Source organism: Solanum lycopersicum, chromosome 1 (genome assembly GCF_036512215.1).
Source record: "Solanum lycopersicum chromosome 1, SLM_r2.1".
NCBI classification, from domain to species: domain Eukaryota; kingdom Viridiplantae; phylum Streptophyta; class Magnoliopsida; order Solanales; family Solanaceae; genus Solanum; species Solanum lycopersicum.
The window spans coordinates 2761704-2786415 of record NC_090800.1 but is presented as its reverse complement, the minus strand read 5'-3'; the positions used below and the strand labels follow the sequence as shown (position 1 = coordinate 2786415).

Below are 24712 nucleotides of genomic sequence, written 5' to 3'. Positions count from 1 at the left end.
GAGGGAAATTAAGAATAAGTTTATTAGTCTACGTGGCATGAGTGAAACTCTATTGGCTCATGTGGCATGCCATGTGACATCTAAGTGACGTTTAACCGATTCTGTTAATGAGAAGGATATTTTTGATCCAATAGTTTAACAGTAAAGGTATATTCGAGCCGAAATATACTTCAAGGGTATATTTGAGCTATTTCTGATAGTTCAAAGGTATTTTTGACCCTTTTCCGTTTTTTTTTTAACTTCCAAAACCAAGTTGAAATCTGAAAGGAAAAAAATGGAAAAAAAGTTCCCAAAAATTGTAATCTCATTCCCACACGAATTTATAGTTACAAAAAATAAAAAGTTAATTTTAATATTTAAATTATTTTAATACTTTAACGTGAACCAATATATATTTAGTAATCTGATTAATACTAATTCTCTGTTTTTATGGATGCAAAATAGTCTTCGAGTCTTCTTCATTATCGATTGTTAAAATTTATCAATATTTATAGAACTAAAAGTGTCACCATTCCAATAAAATTTTGAGTTAAATTATTTGCAAATTTTAGTAGTTTATCATTTTTCTTGTGTGACTCTTATCGTAGTTTTTGATCAACGTATTAAAAATAAAATGTTGCCACATAAATTAAAACAAAAAGGATAGTATATTTGACTAACACTTCATCATACTATATATATGCTCCCGTCCTTAGGCAAACCCTAGCATAGCAAGAACTTAGTATACCAGACCGCCCTTAAGAACGAACCCCACGCAAGAACTTAGTATACCGAACCGCCCTCAAGGAGGAACCCCACACATAGCAAGAACTTAGTATATCAGACCGCACTTAAGGACGAACCCCACGCATAGCAAGAACTTAGTATAGACTGCCCTTTGAGAGTGGAAAGAGGACACATGGTACGCCTTACCTAAACATACCAGACCGTCCTCAAGGACGAACCCCACGCATAGCAAGAACTTAATATACCAGATTGTCCTTTGGGAGCGAAAAGAGGACGCATTGGTGTGCCTTGCCTACACATTCCAGACCACCCTTAAGGACGAACCCCATGCATACCAAGAACTTAGTATACCAAACCGCCCTTAAGGACAAACCCCACGCATAACAAGAGCTTAGTATACCCGACTGCCGTTTGAGAGCGGGAAGAGGACACATAGGAGCCTTGTCTACACTAAGGACCCGTTTGGTAGGAAGTATTAATCAAAACAATCCATGGATTAAAATATAGTCCAACAAAAACATTGTTTGATTACTTTATTTAACCTAATCCATGAATTAGTTATACCTCATACAAGGTCTTATTTTATTCCTAGGAAAGGGAGGGATAACTAATCCAAGGTTTAACAATCCTTGGATAAGACCCCTTAAATGACTAAATTATCCCCAAATCTCTTTTCCTATTTTTTTTTTTTTGTAATTCATGTTCTTTTTTTATTTATATGAGAATATTATAAATGTTCGTTTAATTCTCCAAATTTATTCCATGTAATTTGATGATTTCACAAACTAATATTTTTTTCTCCATGTTTGAGTTGTTATATTGGGTTGATTTTTTATTTTCAAAATGTAGTTCGTCAATTGACCACGTGAACTATTTTTTTTTTTTTTTAAAAATAAGCTAAGCATATTTGAACAATTTAAGTAGCCTTAAATTCATGTTAAGTTCAAGGTATATTTGACCAACAAAAAATTAGAAATATACCATATGACATATCACCCCTCAAAATTAATAATATATTTATATATATTTTTTAATATTTAACTTGACTAGTTAAATAAAACATAATCTCACAATAACTAAAGGGTATAATAGGAAATAAACTTTTTCTAAAGTTTTAAACCAAACATAAGACTAGGTAAGAAATAATGAACCAAACACTTGCTAAAAAATAATCCATGCACTATTAAACCCTGCATTATTAATCCATGCATTACTAATTCATGCTTTACTAATCCCTGTATTATGCATCTTTGTACCAAACGTTCCCTAAGGGTAGCTTAAACAAGGCAAAGCACCATCCATAAGCTCTTTCGAATTTTAGGGCTCAAGAGCGCCCTCAACTGAGTTTTCAATCACTCTTTTCGACCAAATCCAATTACAGATTTTACAAACTACAACTCACCAAACTATTCAACCAAAAAATAAAGAGAAATATTCAATACAATGAAATGTGCTTTATTTGAGTCTCTTCAGGTAGGTCACAGAGACCAGAAAGTGTACAGCACATCAGAAATCGCTAAAACTTAGTAAAGATCCTATAGCTTTTCATTCAGTTCTGATGTAGACAACAAAAGATCTTTTTTCTAAAAACAACTCTCAGTTTATGAGTATCGTAGAATCTAACAAAAAGAGATATGCTAATTCTATGGCAAGACCTGCTTGCGACATACTAAAAATTACCTGCAAAATCTCGAAAAGGAAAAGTATGTTGCTGATACATATTGATCAACAGATATAAGTAAAACCTGTTACCCAGAATTGGAACAATAGGATTCTTTTCTGCTGCAGTCTTCTATATTGGCGAAACAACTTTGAAATGATAGGCTCAACCCTGATAGATAAACATCATTTTCTCAGGCACCGTATAAGAATTTGATAGATCTCTTTAGGCAATAACATTGAACACTTATATTGTACCTTCCACATGAGCTAGCTTGTTAGTGTTTTTTCAGGGCATTCATTTTGTCCCTGAGATAGTATAGCTTGGCCCTCCTCACTCTTTTCTTGTCCAACACTTTTATCTCCTTTAGGTTGGGAGAGTACCTACAAATAATCGAATTACTTAAACATTAGGAATCCAATTTTGTGAAAGCTCTAGAAGAAAATTGTGGAACACCTCTACAATTATTAATTACAACTAGGCAACACACCCACAAATTAACGTCACTATGTGTTATGCATAACTAACGAGATTTTAGATGTAAATTGTGCAAGTTAAACAATACTTTGTCAATGAAAAACAATATAAGAGGTACACTATGGCAAAATGCATATAGCTACCAATCTGACAGGAGAGGAAAGATAGACTAGTATGGAAGAGGGAGAGAAGGGGAGAATTCGCTGTAGCATACAGAGAACTCAGTTCTACTGAGGTGCAGCAAGAAGGATGGGCCCTGGAGGATGATCTGGAGAACAGAAATTCCCTACAAGGTGAATTACTTCAAATGGCTTTTGGAAAGGAGGCAGTCTTGACACATGAGAATTTGAACAAGAAGAAATCCAATCTATATTATAGATGCTATTTATGTAAAAAACAGGTGGAGACAGTTAAACGTCTCTTTTTACACAGCAAATGCACAGATCAATTGTGGCAGATGTTCATCCACAAGAGGAAGATCAAGTAGACAAAACCTGGGCGAATTATATAAGTCCTACAATGCTGGAATAAGGATGGAAATGCAGGAAAAAGGGAAAAGTGATGGAGGATTGTACCAGCTTGCATTTGGTGGACAACTTGCAAGGAAAGGAATAAAAGATGTTTTGAAGGAAAACAGAACAATATTCAGAAGATAAAGACAAACTGCCTAGGGTTTTACTACTTTTTGTGTAAGTAAGTAGTATAGGAGATACTGAAGATGTGTTTAATGTTATTGATTGGCTGTAACTAGAAGATCCTAAAAATAATGTAAATAAAAACTTTTGGGAGGGGCACTACACTTTGATGTAGTATACCTGTGGATGTATAGAAGTAAATGTTACCTTTATCAAAAAAAAAATAAGAGGTGCACGATGAGTTTAATGAAAAGAAAAATTTCCTTTTGGCTCAAAAAGGAGAGTGTCACCAGTAAAGGTACTTTGACGAAGAAGAGTTAAGTTCACCCATTTGACAGACAAATTGGATCAAAGAGGACAGTTGATGAGATATTGAGACATATCTAGGGAGTCGAGTAAGAACAGTACTATGTCACTCCCTTCTGAGTTCTGGCAAAGACCATACAAGCTCTGGTCACCCTTATAGGCTTATACTACCCACATATTTTTAAGGTAGTTATAACTTATGAATACAGAAAGCACCATCCCAGTTTTCCGAGAGAATGCCTTTGAGGCACTTAATCCAGTTTTAAACACCCTACCTAGAGACCACCTTTCCTCTTGGATGTTATCATCTCACTACAATCCAAATAAAATCTGCAGATTCAACCATCTTTCCTGGCTAAATTTGACCTGGTTTTAATAGAGCAAAATAACAACCAAATACCCAGTGTAATTCCAAAAGTGGTATATGTGGCACAAGATTGTAAGAAAAGAGACAGCAAAGTAGCAAGATACAAACAAATGCACCAACAAATACTCTCCCTCCTTTCACTTTTACTTGTCCACTTTGGACTTTGCCACATCCTTTTTAAGAAACAATTATTGATATGAGTATTTTACTATAATACCCATAGTAATCGATGTTTAATATTAGGTCTTGAAAAATAATTTGGAAACAACCATTTAATGCAAATGATAAAACATGAAAAATACCATCTTCTCTTGATAGGTTAGAAGTGACGAGTAAAAGTGAAAATCTATTTTTGAAATAGTGGACAATTAAAAGTGAACAGAGAGAGTAATACACATCAAAGATTACAAAACCATGCGATAATTGAATAATACACATCAAAGATTACGAAACTGTGTGACAATTAAATAATACTTCTAAGAAGAAAAAAGAAGAGGAAAAAGCTAGCCTATACCCATTCCCCACACAGAAAATAACAACCCTCAGCTACCTACTAACCTTCTATATCCTAATCAGCAACCTCCATATCATGTCCTCGAACAAATGAAATTGTATCATGTCATGTCTAATCACCTTTCCACAGTTCTTCTTTGGTCTACCTCTCACACCTTCTCTACACATGCCTTAACCATCGCATTCGCTTCTCGCCACATTCAACTTGCCATGTATAACTTCGTTCCTAATCATCTCTTTGAATATGTCCACACATCCATTTGAGCATCTCATCTCTGCTACTTTCATCTTTTGAACGTTGCGTTCATCGGCCAACACTTTGTCGTAGAAGTGTTGATAACTAGCACTTTGTAAAACTTACATTTAAGCCTTGACAACAAAGTCTTATTGCATAATATACCGGATGCAAGCCTCCACTTCACCTACCCGCTCCCATACGATATACAACATCATGGTCAATCTCTTCATCTCCTTGGATTATGGACTCAAGATACTTGAAGCTTCCTCTCTTGGGTATGATTAGTTCCTCGATTTTCACTTCCCCCTCCGCCTCATGTGTAAGGTCACTGAACTTGCACTCCATGTATTATGTTCTAGTCTAGCTTAACCTAAATTTTTATAGTCTACGGTCTTTCTCCACAATTTATCCAACCATTAACTCCTACACATCTCGTCAACCAATACTATGTCATCCGTAAATAACATAGATCATGATACCTCTCCTTTTGTCATGTTAATTCATCTATCACTAAGACAAAGATGAATGAGCTAAGGGTTGATCTCTAGTGCAATCTTATCATGACTGGAAAGTGATATGAGTCACCTCCCACAGTCTTAAACCCAAGTCTTGGATTCATCGTACATGTCCCAACGTATATCTCTGAAGGGCCTTCCTTTTCTAGGTCAACGAACACCATGCTAACGTTCTAGGTCAAAATAACTTAAGCTTATATTCTCACCTGAGGATCTTCCTTAATGTCAAGCCATTGCAAATGCTTATCAAAAAAAGCATCACACTCTTTTGACTTTTCTACCACTACAACTTCTATAGTAGTGGCTGCAATCAGGTTAAGCAAGTATCACTGTCCAAAATTAGATTTGGTCAATGTTGTGTTACGACAACAACAATGTACCGATGTAATCCTAAAAATGGAGTTTGGGGAGGGTAGAGTCAAGGTGGTAGAGAAGTTGTTTTCTGATAGAATTTGCGCTTAAGAAAAAAATGACAACAATACAAATCGACAAAGTATGATGGACAAATAAGAATCGGCAATAACTACAGAAAAATTGAGCCAATCGAAGTACAAAAACATAAAATAGTACAGAAATCGAGGGACAAGAACTACAAGAGTAATACTACTACTACTGGTGTGAAAGGGGAAGCTAGGGAACACACAACTACTAACTAATCCTCTAGCCTAATCCATGTCCTCCATAATCTCCTATCTAAGCTAGTAAGGGAAAGTGAGCAACACCTTGTACAGGTCGGCCAACACTTAAAAAAGCAATTCAGTGAGTTGAAGTTGCATTATGTCTTGTCTAATCATCTCTCCCTAGTACTTCTCTGCCCTAACTTTCCCTCTCCTACAACCTACCAAAGCTAACCTCTCACACTTACCAATACTAAAAGAAAATAGCAACATAACCTAAATCTAGCAAGTGCAAGCATTAACTGACAACCAAAAGAGCATTCAATTAAGAATCTAACAAACATATATACTTGATGCCTTACAGATGAAATAGGTTTTCAACCCCAACTCCAGCCACAAGTCTTCTTAATCTGAATGTAGTATTTAAACCAGCATTGCGCCTTGCTATCACTATGCCTTTGATAGTTGAAACACGTCTCTTGTTCTCTGGCACTTCCTGCAATATAACCATCATCAAACCACCAATAAAACCACATTTTCCTTTTTGTTTTTCATAAGTCATATAATATATGCAGGAATTTCTTTCTATGAAATCAGTCCAAGATGTTGGAGGATCATATGTGCACAAAACACAAATTAAAAATACACCACCAAAATAACAGCATTTGTTCAATGCTGGCTGTTAAATAGGAATTAAAAAATGAGACATGGTCCTTTTGAGAGAAGCTTCTATACCAATTTGAGCTGGATAATATAACCAGGCTTTATATCAGGAACCTCATTTTGCGCCCTTACTTCTTCAACAGCCTCCTTATCAAGAATCTACATCATAATAGACATAGGACTTCCCTTAGACATTGATGATATCATAATTTCTTAAATTGTAACAAAAGAAAAGAAAAAAGGGCAACAAAATAAACCATCAGAGACTGAAGGGAGCAATATCTGGGAAAAAAGATCACATTTTGTATACCTGCATTATATGTTTTGCTGTTTTATCAAGCCTCTTAAATTTGATACGTGGAGTTGCCAAAGCAGAAGCATCTTCAGAAACCATGTTAACTGAAGTTGCACCTGTTGTAATGAACCTTCTAGGGAAACTTGGGACCGCGGCATTGTATTGCGATAAACATGATGTATAACCCTTGTAAGGCGATGTTAGTGAAGCATGTATGTTATTCAATCTAGTTTTGAGTAAGTTCTGAAAGAAGTTGAAGATACAATATCAACCCTCAGAACTTCAGAAGAAAACAATACTAATTTAAGTTGATGCTAAAACACTATTGATCAACGTATTCCACAAAGAAACCACAATAACAGCATAACATGTAATGTAGTTCTTCCATTCAAATTATTGGACACTGCAAAAGGCATGTTGATCCATATTCCATTAGCCACTGAATATTAGTACCACCACAAGTCATAACGCAACACATATACATCTTAAAATCACTCCATCAAGAACATACAGAGATACAAGCAGTGTGCATTTGGAGCAAAGAACCATTCTAATATAACTCAGATACAGCTTCCAACCAATCCATATCGACAATAAATCCTATGTAATGAACAGACTCCAAAAGTTCCAACAAACAATTATAAGCAAATAATATAAAAAAGGAATTATCAAAATGATCTTTTTATTACAGAAAAGACAATCAAAATACAACTATATACCCAATGCAATAATCCCACAAGTGGAGTCTAGGGAGGGTCATGTCTCACTCAAGAAAACTTAAGAAGAAGGGGATTTCATTCATGCTCTAGATGTTGTATGTTGGTGCAGCCAGAGAACAATAACCATCTGTTTCTACATTGTCCCATAACTGGACAACTGTGGCAACTTATTTTGAACATGGTAGGACTAAGATGGTCTATGCCAGCAACAAGTTGTGATTTATTGAAGTGTTGGAACTATAATGGTGGTGCAGTGAGACAAAAGAAGTAATGGAAACTTGTCCCAGCTTGTATATGGTGGACAATTTGGGAATAGAGGAACTACAGAAATTTGGAAGACCAACGCAGTCCTGTGCAGAAAGTCAAGATGAATTGTACTCATTTGTTCCTTTTTTGGTGTAAAGAAAAATATGTAGACGTGACTGAATCACTAGTTGATATAATAGGTTCCTTGTTAAGCTGTAGTCCTAAGGATGGTTGGGTTTTTGTAATTATAGATAGCACTGACAGGGTGCAGATCTAGTTCATATATATATATACACATGTTACCAGTTTCAAGAATTAAAATGCACAACTTACCCCTACCTTATAGATATAGAGAGGTTGTTACTGATAGACCCTTGGCTTAATATGAGAAGACTATCAAAATGATAAAAAGAAACTCTGACACTGTAAATCAATCATTCAGAATTTTCTTTAACAACACACACCATAAGACCAACACATTGTTTATGTAACAATCAATATAGAGAAGTTCTTCTTTTTTCTTATAACCATGGTGTCCAGACCCGTCAATATAGATAAGATTAAGGAGATAAGAGTGATGAGAACTTACTCCATGCTCGACTTCATCCTCCTTAGAAGCATTGCCTGATTTACAAAATTTAAACAAAATATTCTCAACTCATTACCATCAAATATACAATAAGGGGGTCATTTGGTATTTTGATTAGAGATGAGTTATGCAGATAAAAATCTTGCATAAGTAATACCACATTTGGCAGCTTCTTTGCACAGGGTGCTTTTGTAACTTCGCATCTTCTTGATGCTTTCTAATATCATTTAATTACTTTATCAAAAAAAAATACCACATTTGGTAGCTAGTTAGAGATTTCGTATCATTCATTGAGCATCTTGTATTTCATAAAAATTGGAGGCGATATAAATACTTACGTATGGCCATCCTATATAACTTTCACGCATTAAGATACGTCTCAAGCATAGATGATTATCATAAGAGATTCTCAACATATCACATGATTCTCATTCTCATAAAATTAATACTACTATGTTTGGTTCAAAAATTAGAAACTCTCGTAACTAATACGAGATATCTATGTACTATTTTATGGATGGAATAGCTAATACATGAATAACTAAACCCTACATTACTATCACCTATACAAATAGTAACTAATTTCCATATTACTAATAATTGCATCACTCTAACCGGCTACGAAACAACATCTGAATACATACAACATCACAAAAGAGAGAAGTAAAACTCACAATCCAGATCTTATGTCTCCACACACACACACATACATATAATCATTCAACTCTTATAGTTCAAGCCAATGAGAGTGAGCCAAATAGTACAAATAAGATGTAAAATAATAGTAGCGTACCAAATTCAGAGCTAAAATGTCGATTATACAGAGCCACGGATGGACGAAAAATCTCCGAGGTCAGAGACGAAGATGAAACAGAACCTGTTACGAAGAGGTTGCATTTCCGAGGAGATTGGGATGGAGTTAGAGCTCGGAGCTGAGAAGAGAGTCTCCTCCACATTTTCTTCTAGAAGAATCTATCTACGATGTGAAACTTCTAGGGTTTCGGAGGTCAAATACAGAACGGCAGCGGCGACGGCGATCGGCGGAGAGCGGCGGAGGATGGTGGCGCTTGCTGAAAGTAAAAAGCGTTTGTGTGTGGGTTCAGTAGTAGTAGCATTTGGGGTTTTACACAAATATTTTCTTAAATAATTTTCTCAAAAATAAAAATAAAAATCATTTTTCTCTCAAATTATTAATTTATCAAAAGCATCGAAAACATCTGGATATATAAAATATCTCGCGTTAGTTAATATAAAAATTGATAATTATTTTTATGACTCGAATTCTAAATATTTTCATAATTTAACCTCATAATAATTATGTAAAAACGATTTTATAATTACTTCGTGAAAAAATATAATAAATACTAAATTTAATTATATATATTTAAATTATAAAAAAAATACTTACGCAATAAATCACTTATATAAGATAATTATTTTTAAATATTTGACTAATATAGTTAAAATTAAATTTAGAAAATCTGTCATCACAAATTCATATAATTCTAATGCGGTGATAACAATTTGTTTGTATTAGTTAATTTATTTCATTGATAAATTTTCATAATATAAAGGCATATTTATCGAAATCATACGTAAAAATATCATGTCAAACGTGAAATGTTCTACTTAAATATCATGTTTGTAATCGAGTACAAACTTAAAAAAAATAAAATATTTATGTTTATATATGTGACTGTGTATCGAAAACAACCTTACAAAGGTTGAAGGTGGGTGGGGCCTAGTTCTTATTTTACCATAGGGGTTTGAATTAAACCCTCTCAAGATAAAAGAAAAGACTGGCAAAATAACGTCTGCATACACTCGATCTTCTGTATTTTGTTGAAATCACATAACAAGATGATTTATAAAAAGAGAATAATTTCATTCAGTCTTGTGTATCTTTAAATACCAACTTGACTAGTTTGAATTCACGCCTACTAACCCTAAGAGGTAAAACCTCCATACCACCTCCTCTCCGAAAAGCTGACAATCTATTGAAAACAACGATTTAACTAAAGCTATCAGTCTATCGAAAACTGCAACTTGACTAGTTTGAATTCGCGCCTACTAACAATTCTAAGGGGTAAAACCTCCATACCACTGCCTCTCTGAAATGCTGATTGTCTATCGAAAACAACCTTACAAAGGTTAAAGGTGGGTGGGGGCCTAGTTCTTATTTTACCATAGGGGTTTGAATTAACCCCTCTCGAGATAAAAGAAAAGACTGGCACGGTAACGTCTGCATACACTCAATCTTCTGTATTTTGTTGAAATCACATAATAAGATGATTTATAAAAAGAGAATAATTTCATTCAGTCTTGTGTATCTTTAAATACAACAAGCTAAATATTAAAGGAGATGAAAGTTATATCCAAAAATGCACTCACTTCAAGTTCCAATGAGAGTAATGTTCTTAAACTATATTCACTTGATGAAGCAAGAAAATCAGAGAAGAAAAAACTAAAACTAAATAGAAGAATAATTAAGCATTGGCATTGATCAGCTCCTTGCTTGCTGCTGGAACAATTTGCTGAGGCTGCAATCACAAAGTTAAAAATATCAACTTACACTAGTGAATAATGAAATTTACAGCGCATTTGCGCGGAAAAAAAGTAGCTTTCAAGAACAATTTGACATTTAGTTACACATGTATTAAGAAGGATAGCAAGAGACAGATTCACGATTTGAAATTTATGGTTCGAGTTTGAGATTCTACCACTTATCTATTGTTATGCTTCTGTAGTTATAATAAACACATATGCAGTGCCTGAGCCAAAGTATACATCCGCCCGTTGACAAAATACTGGAAAACACAAAACTTAAATGGATAGCACATGAATAGTCTACTTCTTTTGAGCCGCAGGTCTATCAGAAACAACCTCTTTACCCCACAAAGGTAAGGTAATGTCTACGTACATATTACCCTCCCCAGACTGCCAGACCCCACTTGTGGGATTACACTAGGTACGTTGTTCTTGTAATAGAATTCTGTCTAGCATCAGATGGAACATAGAAGTGTTATCTAATTACTAACTGCTTTGATACGCATTACTTAAGCCGAGGATCTTTTGGAAATAGTCTCTCTACCCTCCCTAAACCCTCCCCACACTGGGTATGTTGTTGAAAAGAAAAATCTATTTTTCAAATTCTTATATCTCATTTTGATTGAACTAAATGACTGCAAAAACAAGAGAAATATTAAGATTAGGATTTATGGTTAGTACAACCATTACCGAGTTTCTAAGTGTTGTATCATCTAATCTTTCGCGTTTCTACACTACAAGTTGCAAGCAAGCAATAGCATTCAAAATGGACGATGAAGATGGTCATGTTGTAGCTTAAAAGCTTAAAGATATCAATTCCATTACTTACCGGAGCTAATTCTTCCTCATGCTTTGGAATGAAAGCAGTATCAACTTTCCCGTTCTTAAAGTCCTGTTGAACAAAGGACACAAAGCAAAATTAAGTTCACCGAAATCTCCCGAGTCAGTATACACGTTAAGAACATGGTAGTCCACCTACCTCGATATCAAGGATGAGTTTATGATATTCTATTGTGGTAGGAACTCCTGTCAAAAGAAAATGTAATTTAAGTGCTGGGTGGATTTTAAACCTCTCATGGCAACTTAAGGAACCAACTCTACTTTGCGGTGCAAATAAGCACTCATATATCCAGGAAACCATTGAAGGTTGGTCTTACCAGTGATAACGGTGTCATCAAGTGCTCTTTTCATGCGCTCAATAGCCCTCTCGCGTGTTGGAGCCCATACGATGAGCTGCACCAGTTTCATAAATAATTTTTAGGAAAAAAGAAATGTTAATAGAAGGAAATAGTAGAACAAGCTACAACAAAGATCAAACAGCTTTTTAATTGCTGTGTTATCAACTTCAAATAACGACCATCGACATGAGAAATGGAAAAACAGTCGTGCATACTGCTATAATCGTATACTACAATAGAAGTTCGCTCAAGTCCAGTCCACAGAATCCATTTAAATACTAGTAACTTGACTACGGAAAGATGGCTAAGATTTTCAAAATCAGTAAATATAAACTAATCGTCAAACCACATGTCTTGCATAAGGTTTACTACCGCACAAATCTACTTTTGGTTTTTAACATTCATTGGGTGGTCTAGAAAAACATGAGTACCAACTTCCATGGTTTCTGCTGGACTTTGTGGCAATTGTACTTGGATAATTCGAAATGGGAAAAGCATTAAGCAGTCGACTTAAGAAGAGAAGAGTGACCACCCAAGTGCCCCCACAGTACATGTCCATAAAGAAATACAAGAGAGGGTCAAGGTACATGGAAAACGGGACGGTAAAGAGAAAGAAATCCACCTTTCCCAGCAGGGAATCGTAGCTAGGTGGAACCACATAGTCAGGATAAACATGGCTATCCATACGCGTAAATGGACCTCCAGCTGGTAAATATGAAGTGATTCTCCCTATTCATGAAAAAAAAAAGCTTCAGTTTCCAGATATATCAGGTAAAATGCAAAACAGTGAAGTAATGTCTATTCTGCTTTACAATCTGGCTTCCATTCAAGTAAACAGAATTGAGCATATCCAACAAAGCGCAATTCAGTCATACAAATCATAAATGTCATTTTCTTCTCACAAGTTTCACTTTAATGCAGACAGTTCCCAATGTAAATTATAAGAACTCAAGAATTGAATAGCAATTTTTTTTTACATCAATTTCTTCTGAAATGTAAAATCGGGGTAAATTCACCATAATAGGAAAGGAACTGCGGGAAGACAAATAAAGAAAGTCATCAACTACTTATCATCTCTATATTAACTGAAATTTATTAGAAACGATGTGAATTATGTCTATATTGCTATGGCATTTGCATATTTATCTCTGGCAACATTCACATGCAGGGATCAATATGAACTTATTAAAACATCTGAGGACTTTTTTAACGTCATGTACACCATTCTGAAACACAGAATGATTTCCTTACCCAGGCCGGTTGATATCACAATGAAGTATGATTCAACCTTAATTTGTAAATAAATATTCTGACAGAGTCTGCCTTGTAGGTCATTAATCATGCTATAAAGGAAAATATTATTCTACGAAAGATTCAATAAAACCTGGGCCGGGTCTGAAGTTTTTGAAAGCATCTTCTGCGTTTATACGGCATTCAATTGAATGTCCTCTAAGCACAATATCCTCCTGTAAGTAAGAACACAAATTAACAAATGAAAATTAGATAATTAACCATAGTTCTGTTATTGGCGATCTTACAGATATCATCACTCCTCAGAGGAATTCTTTTTATCATTTCTTATCTGATCCTCTATCAACATTATATAATACAAAGCAACAAAGGACCATTTTATACACCACAAAATTACTTTTATGCACCGAATTACATCCATGCAACTTACTTTAAGCATTACAGACTTTTGAACTCTCATTTTAATATAGTACAAGTCAAAACACAATTTTTCACTGAAATTGTTATAATTTTCCTTGTCCGTCTCTTTCCAGAAAAAGAAGTCCAACTCAAAGAAAAATTGATGTTACCTGTTTGTATCGGAGCTTTTCTCCCATAGCGACACGGATCTGTTCCTCTATCAGATCAACAGAGGATATCATTTCTGTCACCGGATGCTCTACCTAGATATTCAGCAAATCGACATATTACATTATTTGCTAAACAATATTAGAAGTAAAAGAAAGATTACATTGTTTTTTATAAAACTAAAACAGAAACAATGAAGGCAGATTACATTGTTATCATTGAGTTTCTAATTATCAAAAAAGCTTAGATCTTGAACAGAGCTTCTTTCACCTGAATACGAGTGTTCATTTCCATGAAGTAAAAGGAGCCTCTCTCATCCAATAGGAACTCTATGGTTCCAACACCAATGTAACCTATAGATGCTGCTGCTGCCACAGCAGCATCACCCATGGCTTTCCTCAGCTCTGCTGTCAATGCAGGGGATGGTGCTTCCTCCAGCAACTTTTGGTTTCTTCTCTGCACAAATAAGCCATTTCAATGGTGCAGTTTGTTAGTGTATGCCACTTGGCCAAACAAGATTACTGACATAGTCTAACAATATAATGATTGTCTTAAACATAATTAATCATAAAGGAGTGTTTGACATTCAACCAACCATGTTACAACAAAATGAAGCATCACCAATTATTTACAGAATTTATTATACGGAAGAGCTTCCCAATAATGCAAATCACAAAAATGCAGAGGATCAAACAAAAGATATTTGTATAACATTGTACCTACCTGAATACTGCAATCACGCTCTCCAAAGTGTACAACATTACCATACTTGTCCGCCAAAACCTGCATATAGCATAAAGCTGTGAATCAGCACATTTGAATCATAAAATAATAGAATATTAACTGTATATTACAATGTGAATGGTTAAACCAACAAGGATTACCACCTATAAGGAGATAAACTATCTACAATACTTTCAAACAATAATTAGGATTATTTAATTTTCTGCATGAGATTGATTAAAGAAGATACTTTAGAAAAGAAATGCACTTTCTAATGGTCATTTAGTTTATGTTGATCACTCGTGATGCTAAGGGTAAAAGATGCAACTGGGCTCCTCACAGATTCAATAAACAGCAAACTGAAATAGGTTGAACTACAGATATCTCAGGATAGTTGAAATTAAAGGACGAGTAAATCAGATAAGATTCAATAAACAGCAAAAAAAATAGTGCGTGTCTATTGTAGAAGTTGTTCATAATTGTTATACTAATAGCAAAGCGTTTTTTTTCTTTTCTAAGATTGATTCTTCTGGGTCAAATATATGTGAAAATTTCGAGTCCAAATATAAAGAAATAAATCTGCCAAAACAAAAGAAACACAAATCCATAACTCAGACATTTTATGTGCACACAAAGCCTGAGACAACAGCTCATTAGCAGTTGTAAGATGTAATGTCCAACATCCAAGAGTTGTCAGTCATTTGATACATGTATTCCAATTCTTCCCACAACAGAGTGGCTTTTTAAAAATAAAAAGTAATCCAGTTCTTTCCTAGAACTCACGTAAAACTTCGATCTCTATGGAGTCAAATTCTTTTTTTCTCAGTTAGAAAATCCTCTTGGTTAATGCAGTAAGGTGCAATGATACCTGAAATTCAATGTGCCTAGGATTTACGATGTACTTCTCCAGATAAACGCCATCATTTCCAAATGCAGCTGCTGCTTCACTCTTAGCTTGCTGAAAGTGAAAAAAGACCAAGCTTAGCGATAAAGTCAGAAATCTGGGGTAAGAGCAATTATGCTTCATGATATGTTTTGTGGGTCTGCTAAATTACGTATGATTCATAGAAAAGGATGATTAGAGACCATCATGGAAGAAAATGCTGTGCAAAGCTTATGTAAAAAGAGTTTCCATTCACATGCATGAGCACGGTGATATGAGGTATTATCAAATGCTCAGGAAATAATAACAATGATATCTGAAAATAACAAGTGCGTGAAGAAAGCAAAAGAGGATATGCAACAGTCACAACAGTTTCCTCAATAACAAATTACACGAAATACTACTTTCATCTATATGAAAATTCCAAAAGATCTCATTGGATGAATCTCCAGAGATTAAAGAAGTCAAAAGCAAGAGACTGATCTTCACCTACTGTTTGAGACTTAAAGATTAAAATATGATACAAAGAAAGTACCTGCAATAATTTTACGAACTCGTTAGGTTCTTTAGCAAGACGCATTCCACGTCCACCACCACCAGCTGTTGCCTTCAAAATATAAAAGCTTCACAAGATCAGTGACAACCCTTCAGTTGCTCAACTTTCATCACTTTCTTTCGAGCAAATAACTTCCATAATTGTGCATCAAACATCCTTTTTCTCTGTTTCCCTTTATTATATTCTTGACTAAAATTAAGCATTACAAAACTATCAAAGCAGGTAGATAAGAACCAGATATAGCATTGTACCACAGTATGATATTCAAACTATGTAACTTTTCATACTAAAATAATGATGGATTCAAATATAACATTTGATAGTGAAGCAGTTCAGTAAAATTTTCAAAATGAGCAAAATAAATGGAGGTTTCGCTTGTGTCAAATATAACAATTGTTCCAGTTGAGAGTGTCGCTAATTGACGTCTTTCTTTGCATTTATCCAAAAGAGGGTTTGCAAGAAGCACGGAGTCTGCATCGGTGTAGTAATATCTTCTCTGGAAATGTCAGGATACCTTTAGTTATGCCAATAAAATTTTGCCCAGTTAGTTATGTTAAAAATGTCTTTCCTAGACCTGTCAAGTTGATGACTTGATCCTTTATTCGAAATTACCATTAAAGAACAATTAACTACATCAAGTCCTATACAGTTTCCATTGTTAGAAGAGAACATTCACTAGAAGTAGAATGCCAGAAAAGAAGTTTCATGTCATACACAACTTCAGAGGCTAAAAGAAGCAAAACTATGTATGAGACAAGGATGATAACTGTAGAACAAACAAGACCAGTTTCTTAATGCGGAAAGGTATTCAAGACCGGAAAATGTTTTCACAAAAGTCCATAATACTATAGCCGCCTAGTATTAAAGAGACAACAAGTCCAGCAAGCAAACCCATCAAGCCATTCAGTCTCCAAATGCACAAGTGACAGGTATTTGACATATACAGATATAACCAATATAGTCGAAGGGATATATTTTAGATACCTCATACCACAGAGCATTTGATAATTCAAGCTACTTCAGTTTTGAGAAAAGTTACCTTAATCATCACTGGGTAACCAATCTCCTCGGCAAGCTTTACACCTTCTTCAGTACTCTACAATGGGGATTATCTAGTTATTAGTAGGTAGCCAAGAAACAGCAACACTTATACAAATAAATATAAAATGCATGTGCATATGACAATGTTCAAATTACGGAAATGAATCAAAGAATTATGGCATGACACAGTGATACCTGCAATAGTCCGTCACTTCCTGGTACAGTTGGAACACCAGCATTCTTCATTGTATCTCTAGCAGTGGCTTTGTCACCCATGACTCTTATACTGTCTGGCTGCAATTTTAAGATAAAATCTTTTATAATGATGTTTACATTTCCTCGTGTTTTGAGCAACCATATGTCTTTTCATATTTATAGTGTTGGGACCAGCTAGCACAATTTGACTGATCCACAGGCAGGCTGTTCGACCAACAATCACAGATTACCAAGGCAATCCTGCCTAGCAAAGCTGGAGCAGATGTGCCCAACAAGTGTTGTTGCTAGGATTCAAACCAGGGATCTCCAGGCTGTCATTCCAGTGCCTCAATCACTAGATCAACTCCTTGGGACGAATAACCATGTTTATTATGGCTCTCAGGTTAAGTAGAATGTGTGATATTGTCCTTTACTAACTTTTAGTTTTATTTGGTGAACAGAGTTGGAAGTAGATATTACAAAAATAAGATTTTTACTTAAAGCCAGAGAAAGCTGTTGCTAAAAGACAAAGAATTTAAGTAATCCTTTTAATTTATGTGGCTATTAACCAAAACATAGCAGAATACATTCTGAGGGCAAATGATGCATATGCTTCCATTGAGCAAGGGAAGGAAATGACATGGTTATGTATGTATATGTTTGCTGTTTTGGAAAAGAAACAAGAAAAGGGACCTCCATCAATAAGTCACTAATCTCAAAGCTAATTTTTCTTTCTTATCATGCTTGAGAGTGTCAGATTGTTGTATTAAAACATTCAGCTTATACTGAAAAAATTATCTTCTGATGGAGGAAGAGAAACTACCAGGTAGTTATAAAGAGATGTAGATATACCTATTCGAGAGATCTTATTGAGCAGAAGACAACAAACTCTCTGGGTCATACCACAGAGCTCTATCACATGGCTGAAGCCTGAAAACATTTCAATTTATCCTAGTAATTTCTACTCTTAAACCAAATATTTGATTATTAACCCACAAAACGCCAGCTAATTATTAGAAGCTTTATTTAATAAATGTGGTGTTGGGGCCAGCTAAGCACACCTCAAGTAATTCTACAGGGTACCTGCTACATCCCACTAACACAGGTACCAGATAATTCTGTTCACCAAGGTTGGAACAGATGGGAAGAAATCACTTTGTTTTTGCCTAATCTACTTCATTGACCACTATGCCACCGTTGGGTGCCTTAGAACTCCCATGTTTATATACAAGACATGAGGATCAGCTGAATTTCTTCAAACCATACACAGATAGATAAAACAGATTAAGATTTCACTGTACTACTATACTTGATATAGCAGTGATCATGAGCATCTGTATAGGAATCACACTAGATAAATACTTTAAGTTCAATATCTTGAATTGATGGCTTTAATATCTAATATGAATCGATTAGAATAATACTAAGTGTTACCTTTCGTGTTCCTGTTTTGTTAGTATCTACTGAATACAACACAGATATCATGGAAAATACAGATGCCTACAGGTATAATTTAGGTCATAAGATAATGACGTGTGTAGGAACTTACATTTGGCCCAATAAAGTTGATTCCATGTTCTCTGCACATCTCAACAAAACTTGCATTCTCAGAAAGGAAACCATATCCAGGATGCAACATTGTACATCCGCGACTGATAGCAGCAGACAAGACATTTGGGATCACTAAATACCTATACATGGTAAATGGAGATGTAAATTCCGTGATTCTTGGAGATGAAAACTATGAAACGAAGATCAAATAAAGAAAAGAAAATGTTAAGAATTTTCTTTTGGTGCACCCATTTAGTTCCGGTTTGTATAGAGGATTGGGTATCATTTGGAGAGAACCATATTTTGTAGGTTTCTCCTTTTTTGGTATACCTCTTGTATACGGAACTAATGGCCTTGTCATTATCAATGAAAATCTTTGGCTTGATATTTAAAAAATGCAAAGAATTTAAACTTAGTTTTGTCCAATAAGAACAGCAAGTTTCTGATAACTTACGACTGATTACTTGGTGCTTCTCCAATGCAAACAGATTCATCAGCTAGCTTCACATGTAAGGCATCTTTATCAATGGTCGAATAAACCGCAACACAAGGAATTCCCATCTCATGGGCAGTTCGGATCACGCGAACAGCAATCTCTCCTCTATTTGCCACCAAAATTTTCTCGGCGCGGCATGTCACAGTAAGAGCACCATGACCCTTGCGAGAATTAGTACGAACTCTGTGTGCTTGAGCTGTCTGCCTTGGAAAGTTTATCCTATTTCCAGCTATAAAGCTACACTGCGAGCTCCTAATACCGCTCGTTCTCCCCAAAAATAAACCCTATTCAGAACATGCACCCAAAGTTTAAGGTTATCTGTAGCGTCAAGATCTTCACTTGGCGGGCAGAAAGGTGCAAAAAAGCAGCATATATTTCAACTCATACAGAAAATACCTACTAACAAAATGCACCATAACATCCCCTCTAGGACTCTCATGTTGAGAAGTGTGCAAGAACGTTTATATATTGAAAGAAAGAAACAAATGTGCCTAGAAGACTTCAAATTCTCCCTACCTCTCTTTTACATGATGATGCTTCAAGTAGTTTTAAGAAAAAAGAAACACCTTTTAACACAAAAACAACAACTATGCCTCAGTCACAAACAAGTTGGGGTCGGCTTTATGAATCCTCATTTCTTCATTTAAGCTCATATCATAGTAAAATATATAAATAAAAAATACTTATATAAAAATAAACAATTAAAGTTCCATTCAAGTCTAAAACCTATCCTCAACTAGTAGCTATCACCTGTATGTATCTTTTTCTTCATGTGTGCCTATCTTTAGCTAAGTCTTTATTGATACCAAGCATTTGCCGGTCTAAAATACCAAAATATTTTAACACATCATATGATTTTTTTGTCAGCAATTATTAAATACCAAAGGTATTATTACTATTTAGTGATATTTAACCTGTCAGGTCAATTCCCAGAAGAGCATATCATTAATAACAAAGCAGGATTTTAAGATTAACACACATTACATATAAAAGTGGCCTTACGGGAGTAGAGCAAAGAGCAGATTTGCCACAAACGCTAGTCATGGCTGCAGAATCCATTTCCTGATCAATGTAATCCAATTCCTGTCTTCCTGCCAAGAACTGGGGAAAAACAAATCTTTTGAACATTGATCTAAGACCCACAAAGAATAACACAATGATTAACAAGAAAATGAAGAAAACAAGCAATAAGAAATGTCATTAGCTTAGTGTGTACCTATTACGTTGGACAGAGAAAAAGAGGGGGGAGGAAGACATGAAAAAATCAGAGAGGGGGATAAAAAACTAGGTGGGTGTGGAAAAAGAACAAATCTTTAGAAGAATGATTCAAGACCCACAAAGAATAAAACAATGAAAAACAACAAAATGAAGAAAACAAGCGATTTAGAACTGTAATTAACTTAGTCTGTACCTATTACTTTGACAGAGAGAGAGATGTGTAAGCAGCGAAATGGGTATAAAAGATTAGGTACGTATGGAAAAAAAAATCTTTAGAACATTGATTCAAGACCCATAAAGAATAAAACAAAACAAAATGAAAGTAAACAAACAATTAGAACTGTAATTAGCTTAGTCTGTACCTATTACTTTGACAGAGAGAAAGATATGTGGAAGCAGATGAAAGACAGGTGGGTATGGAAAAAGAACAAATCTTTAGAACATTACTCAATATCCACAAAGAAAAAAACAATGCAAAACAACAAAATGAAGAAAACAAACAATCAGAACTGTAATTAGCTTAGTCCGAACCTATTACACTGACTGAGAGAAAGAGACATGGAAGCAGAGAAATGGGGAGGTAGGTATGGAAAAAAGAACAAATCCTTAGAACATTGAATCAAGACCCACAATAACAAATCAATGCATAACAACAAAATGAAGAACAAGCAATTTAGAACTATAATTAGCTTTGTCTGTACCTATTTCTTTGACAGAGAAAGAGATGAGGAAGCAGAGAAAGACTAGGTAGATAGGGGAAAACAACAAATCTTTAGAACATTGATTCAAGACCCACAAAGAATAACACAATGCAAAACAAGAAAATGGAGAAAACAATCAATTATAATTGTAATTAGCTTAGTCCGTACCTATTACACTGACAGAGAAATAGAGACTTGTAAGCAGAGAAATAGAAAAAAACAGACTAGGTGGATATGGAAATAAAAAACAGATCTTTTTCACATTGATTCAAGACTCGCAAAGAATGAAACAATGCAAAACAAGAAAATGAAGAAAAACAAACAATTTAAACTATATGGAAGCAGAGAATTACACTGATCGATAGATAGAGATGTGGAAGCAAAGAATTACACTGACAGAGAGATAGAGATCTGGAAGCAGAGAACTACACTGACGAATAAATAGATGTGGAAGCAGAGAATTACACTGACAGATAGATAGAGATGTGGAAGCAGAGAACTACACTAACAGAGAGATAGAGATGTGGAAGCATAGAAATGGGGATGAAAGACAAGGTGGGTATGGAATAAAATCAAATCTTTAGAACATTGAATCAAGACCCACACAGAACATCTCAATTCATAACAACAACATGAAAGAAAACAAGCATATAGAACTGTAATTAGCTTACAAATCACTACTTTGGCAGAGAAACGGGGATGAAAGACAAGATGGGAATGGAAAAAAACAAATCTTTAGAGCAATGAATCAAGACCCACAAACAACATCTCAATGCATAACAACAACATGAAAGAAAAGAGGCAATTACAACTGTAATTAGCTTACAAATCACTACTTCAACAGAGAAATGGGGATGAAAGACAAGATGGGTATGGAAAAAAAAACAAATCTTTAGAACATTGATTCAAAACCCACAAAGAATAAAGCAGAACATAACAAGAAAGTGAAGAAAACAAGGACTTAGAAGTGTAATTAGCTTACCAATCACTACTTTGACAGATAAATGGGGATGAAAGACAAGATGTGTATGGAAAAAAACAAATCTTTAGAGCAATGAATCAAGACCCACAAACAACATCTCAATGCAACATGAAAGAAAACAGGCAATTAGAACTGTAATTAGCTTACAAATCACTACTTCAACAGAAAAATGGGGATGAAAGACAAGCATGGAAAAAAAACAAATCTTTAGAACATTGATTCAAATCCCACAAAGCATAACAACAGCATGAAAGAAAACAGGCAATTAGAAGTGTAATTAGCTTACCAATCACTACTTTGACAGATAAATGGGGATGAAAGACAAGATGGGTATGGAAAAAAACAAATCTTTAGAGCAATGAATCAAGACCCACAAACAACATCTCAATGCAACATGAAAGAAAAGAGGCAATTAGAACTGTAATTAGCTTACAAATCACTACTTCAACAGAAAAATGGGGATGAAAGACAAGGTGGGCATGGAAAAAAAAACAAATCTTTAGAACATTGATTCAAATCCCACAAAGCATAACAACAACATGAAAGAAAACAGGCAATTAGAAGTGTAATTAGCTTACCAATCACTACTTTGACAGATAAATGGGGATGAAAGACAAGATGTGTATGGAAAAAAACAAATCTTTAGAGCAATGAATCAAGACCCACAAACAACATCTCAATGCAACATGAAAGAAAACAGGCATTAGAACTGTAATTAGCTTACAAATCACTATTTCAACAGAAAAATGGGGATGAAAGACAAGATGGGCATGGAAAAAAAAACATATCTTTAGAACATTGAATCAAAACCCACAAAGAATATATCAGTGCACATAACAAGAAACTGAAGAAAACAAGGAACAAGAAGTGTAATTAGCTTACAAATCACTACTTTGACAGATAAATGGGGATGAAAGACAAGGTGGGTATGAAAAAAAAAACAAATCTTTAGAACACTGATTCAAATCCCACAAAGCATAACAACAACATGAAAGAAAACAGGCAATTAGAACTGTAATTAGCTTACAAATCACTACTTCAACAGAAAAATGGGGATGAAAGACAAGATGGATATGGAAAAAAAAAACAAATCTTTAGAACATTGAATCAAAACCCATAAAGAATATATCAGTGCACATAACAAGAAACTGAAGAAAACAAGGAACAAGAAGTGTAATTAGCTTACCAATTACTACTCTGACAGAGAAATGAGAATGAATGAGGAGGTGGGTGTGCGGTAGATTTGAAGAATGAGAAGTTGATGATGTCGATGAAAACAAGAAAGCAATAAAACTTGAGACTCTGTTCCAAACAAGATTGAAAGGTCCGCCAAAAACTGTGTTACAGGTTTTAGCTGCTAATGGGCTTTGTGATTTATTTTGGAAAAATTACATAAATTAATACATTTTAAAAAAATAATTATTGCTTTTAGCGATATTTTTTTTTATTTATTATCACTTGTAGCAATATTGTGATAAATATGTAATATGTATTAAAAGTGAATTATGTATGTAATATATTTGAATTATAATTGTTTTTGAAATATATTATGTTTGTTTGGTAAAAAATTGTCATATTGTATTATAAGTGTATTAAAATGTGTGATAAATGTATTATTCGATCATTAAAACTTGTATTATATGTAAATAATATATTGTTCTTTGTAATATGTATCAAACTTGTATTATAAATAAATTAAAAATGGTCAAGTGAAAAAAATACTATTGTTATAAATAGTAAATATTTTTTTATTATAGTATATTTATGTAAATTTTTCATTTATTTTTACCGTATTCGACATCTATATTAGAGTCTGATTAAATTTGGATTCACTAAAAAAAAGTGAAATATTTTCTAACAAGAGCGGCTCTATATTCAAAGGGACTCAAACTCGACCCGTATTTAAAGTAATTTTTTTGGGAAAGAGTCAAAATGTCTTAAATATGTAAAATTTATAATATGCCTAATCAATAGTTTCATTTGAAAATGCTTTATAGTCAATATTTTGATTAAAAATGTTTTTTATTATTTCATATGAGCTAAAAATTGTTCTTTTTAAAAAATAAATATATTCTTTTAAAACAATTTTTTTTAATTATTCTTTGATCAACATATGTTTATCCCATATCAATTTGAGAAAAAATCTTAGTAATTTGTTAATTTTGTTTACTTTTATCTGAATGAAAATTAATCATGATTTTACTATTATGTCATATATTTTCAAACAAAAAAATCATAAATTTATTTTATTTTTAAT

General features: G+C 34.2%; 2 protein-coding genes across 3 annotated transcripts; both read right to left on the bottom strand.

Moving 5' to 3' along the window:
- Nucleotides 1-2108: 2108 nt before the first annotated feature.
- LOC100037517 (L19 ribosomal protein-like) lies at nt 2109-9729 on the bottom strand. Of its 2 annotated transcripts, XM_019212379.3 has the most exons (7): nt 9360-9729; nt 8567-8601; nt 7028-7255; nt 6790-6876; nt 6417-6550; nt 2644-2769; nt 2109-2557 (listed from the first exon to the last, which is right to left on the bottom strand). In XM_019212379.3, exons 1-6 carry the CDS (start codon nt 9520-9522, stop codon nt 2664-2666), a joined length of 753 nt encoding a protein of 250 aa, XP_019067924.2. In that variant the 5' UTR covers nt 9523-9729; the 3' UTR covers nt 2109-2557; nt 2644-2663.
- Nucleotides 9730-10858: 1129 nt separating this feature from the next.
- Nucleotides 10859-23826, bottom strand: LOC101267921 (biotin carboxylase 1, chloroplastic). The gene is made up of 17 exons (XM_004228477.5): nt 23642-23826; nt 20557-20655; nt 19513-19838; nt 19057-19198; nt 17508-17606; nt 17311-17367; nt 16251-16322; nt 15701-15790; nt 14833-14892; nt 14380-14565; nt 14112-14204; nt 13676-13757; nt 12914-13020; nt 12271-12346; nt 12093-12139; nt 11943-12005; nt 10859-11106 (listed from the first exon to the last, which is right to left on the bottom strand). Exons 2-17 carry the CDS (start codon nt 20611-20613, stop codon nt 11053-11055), a joined length of 1611 nt encoding a protein of 536 aa, XP_004228525.2. The 5' UTR covers nt 20614-20655; nt 23642-23826; the 3' UTR covers nt 10859-11052.
- Nucleotides 23827-24712: the final 886 nt, after the last annotated feature.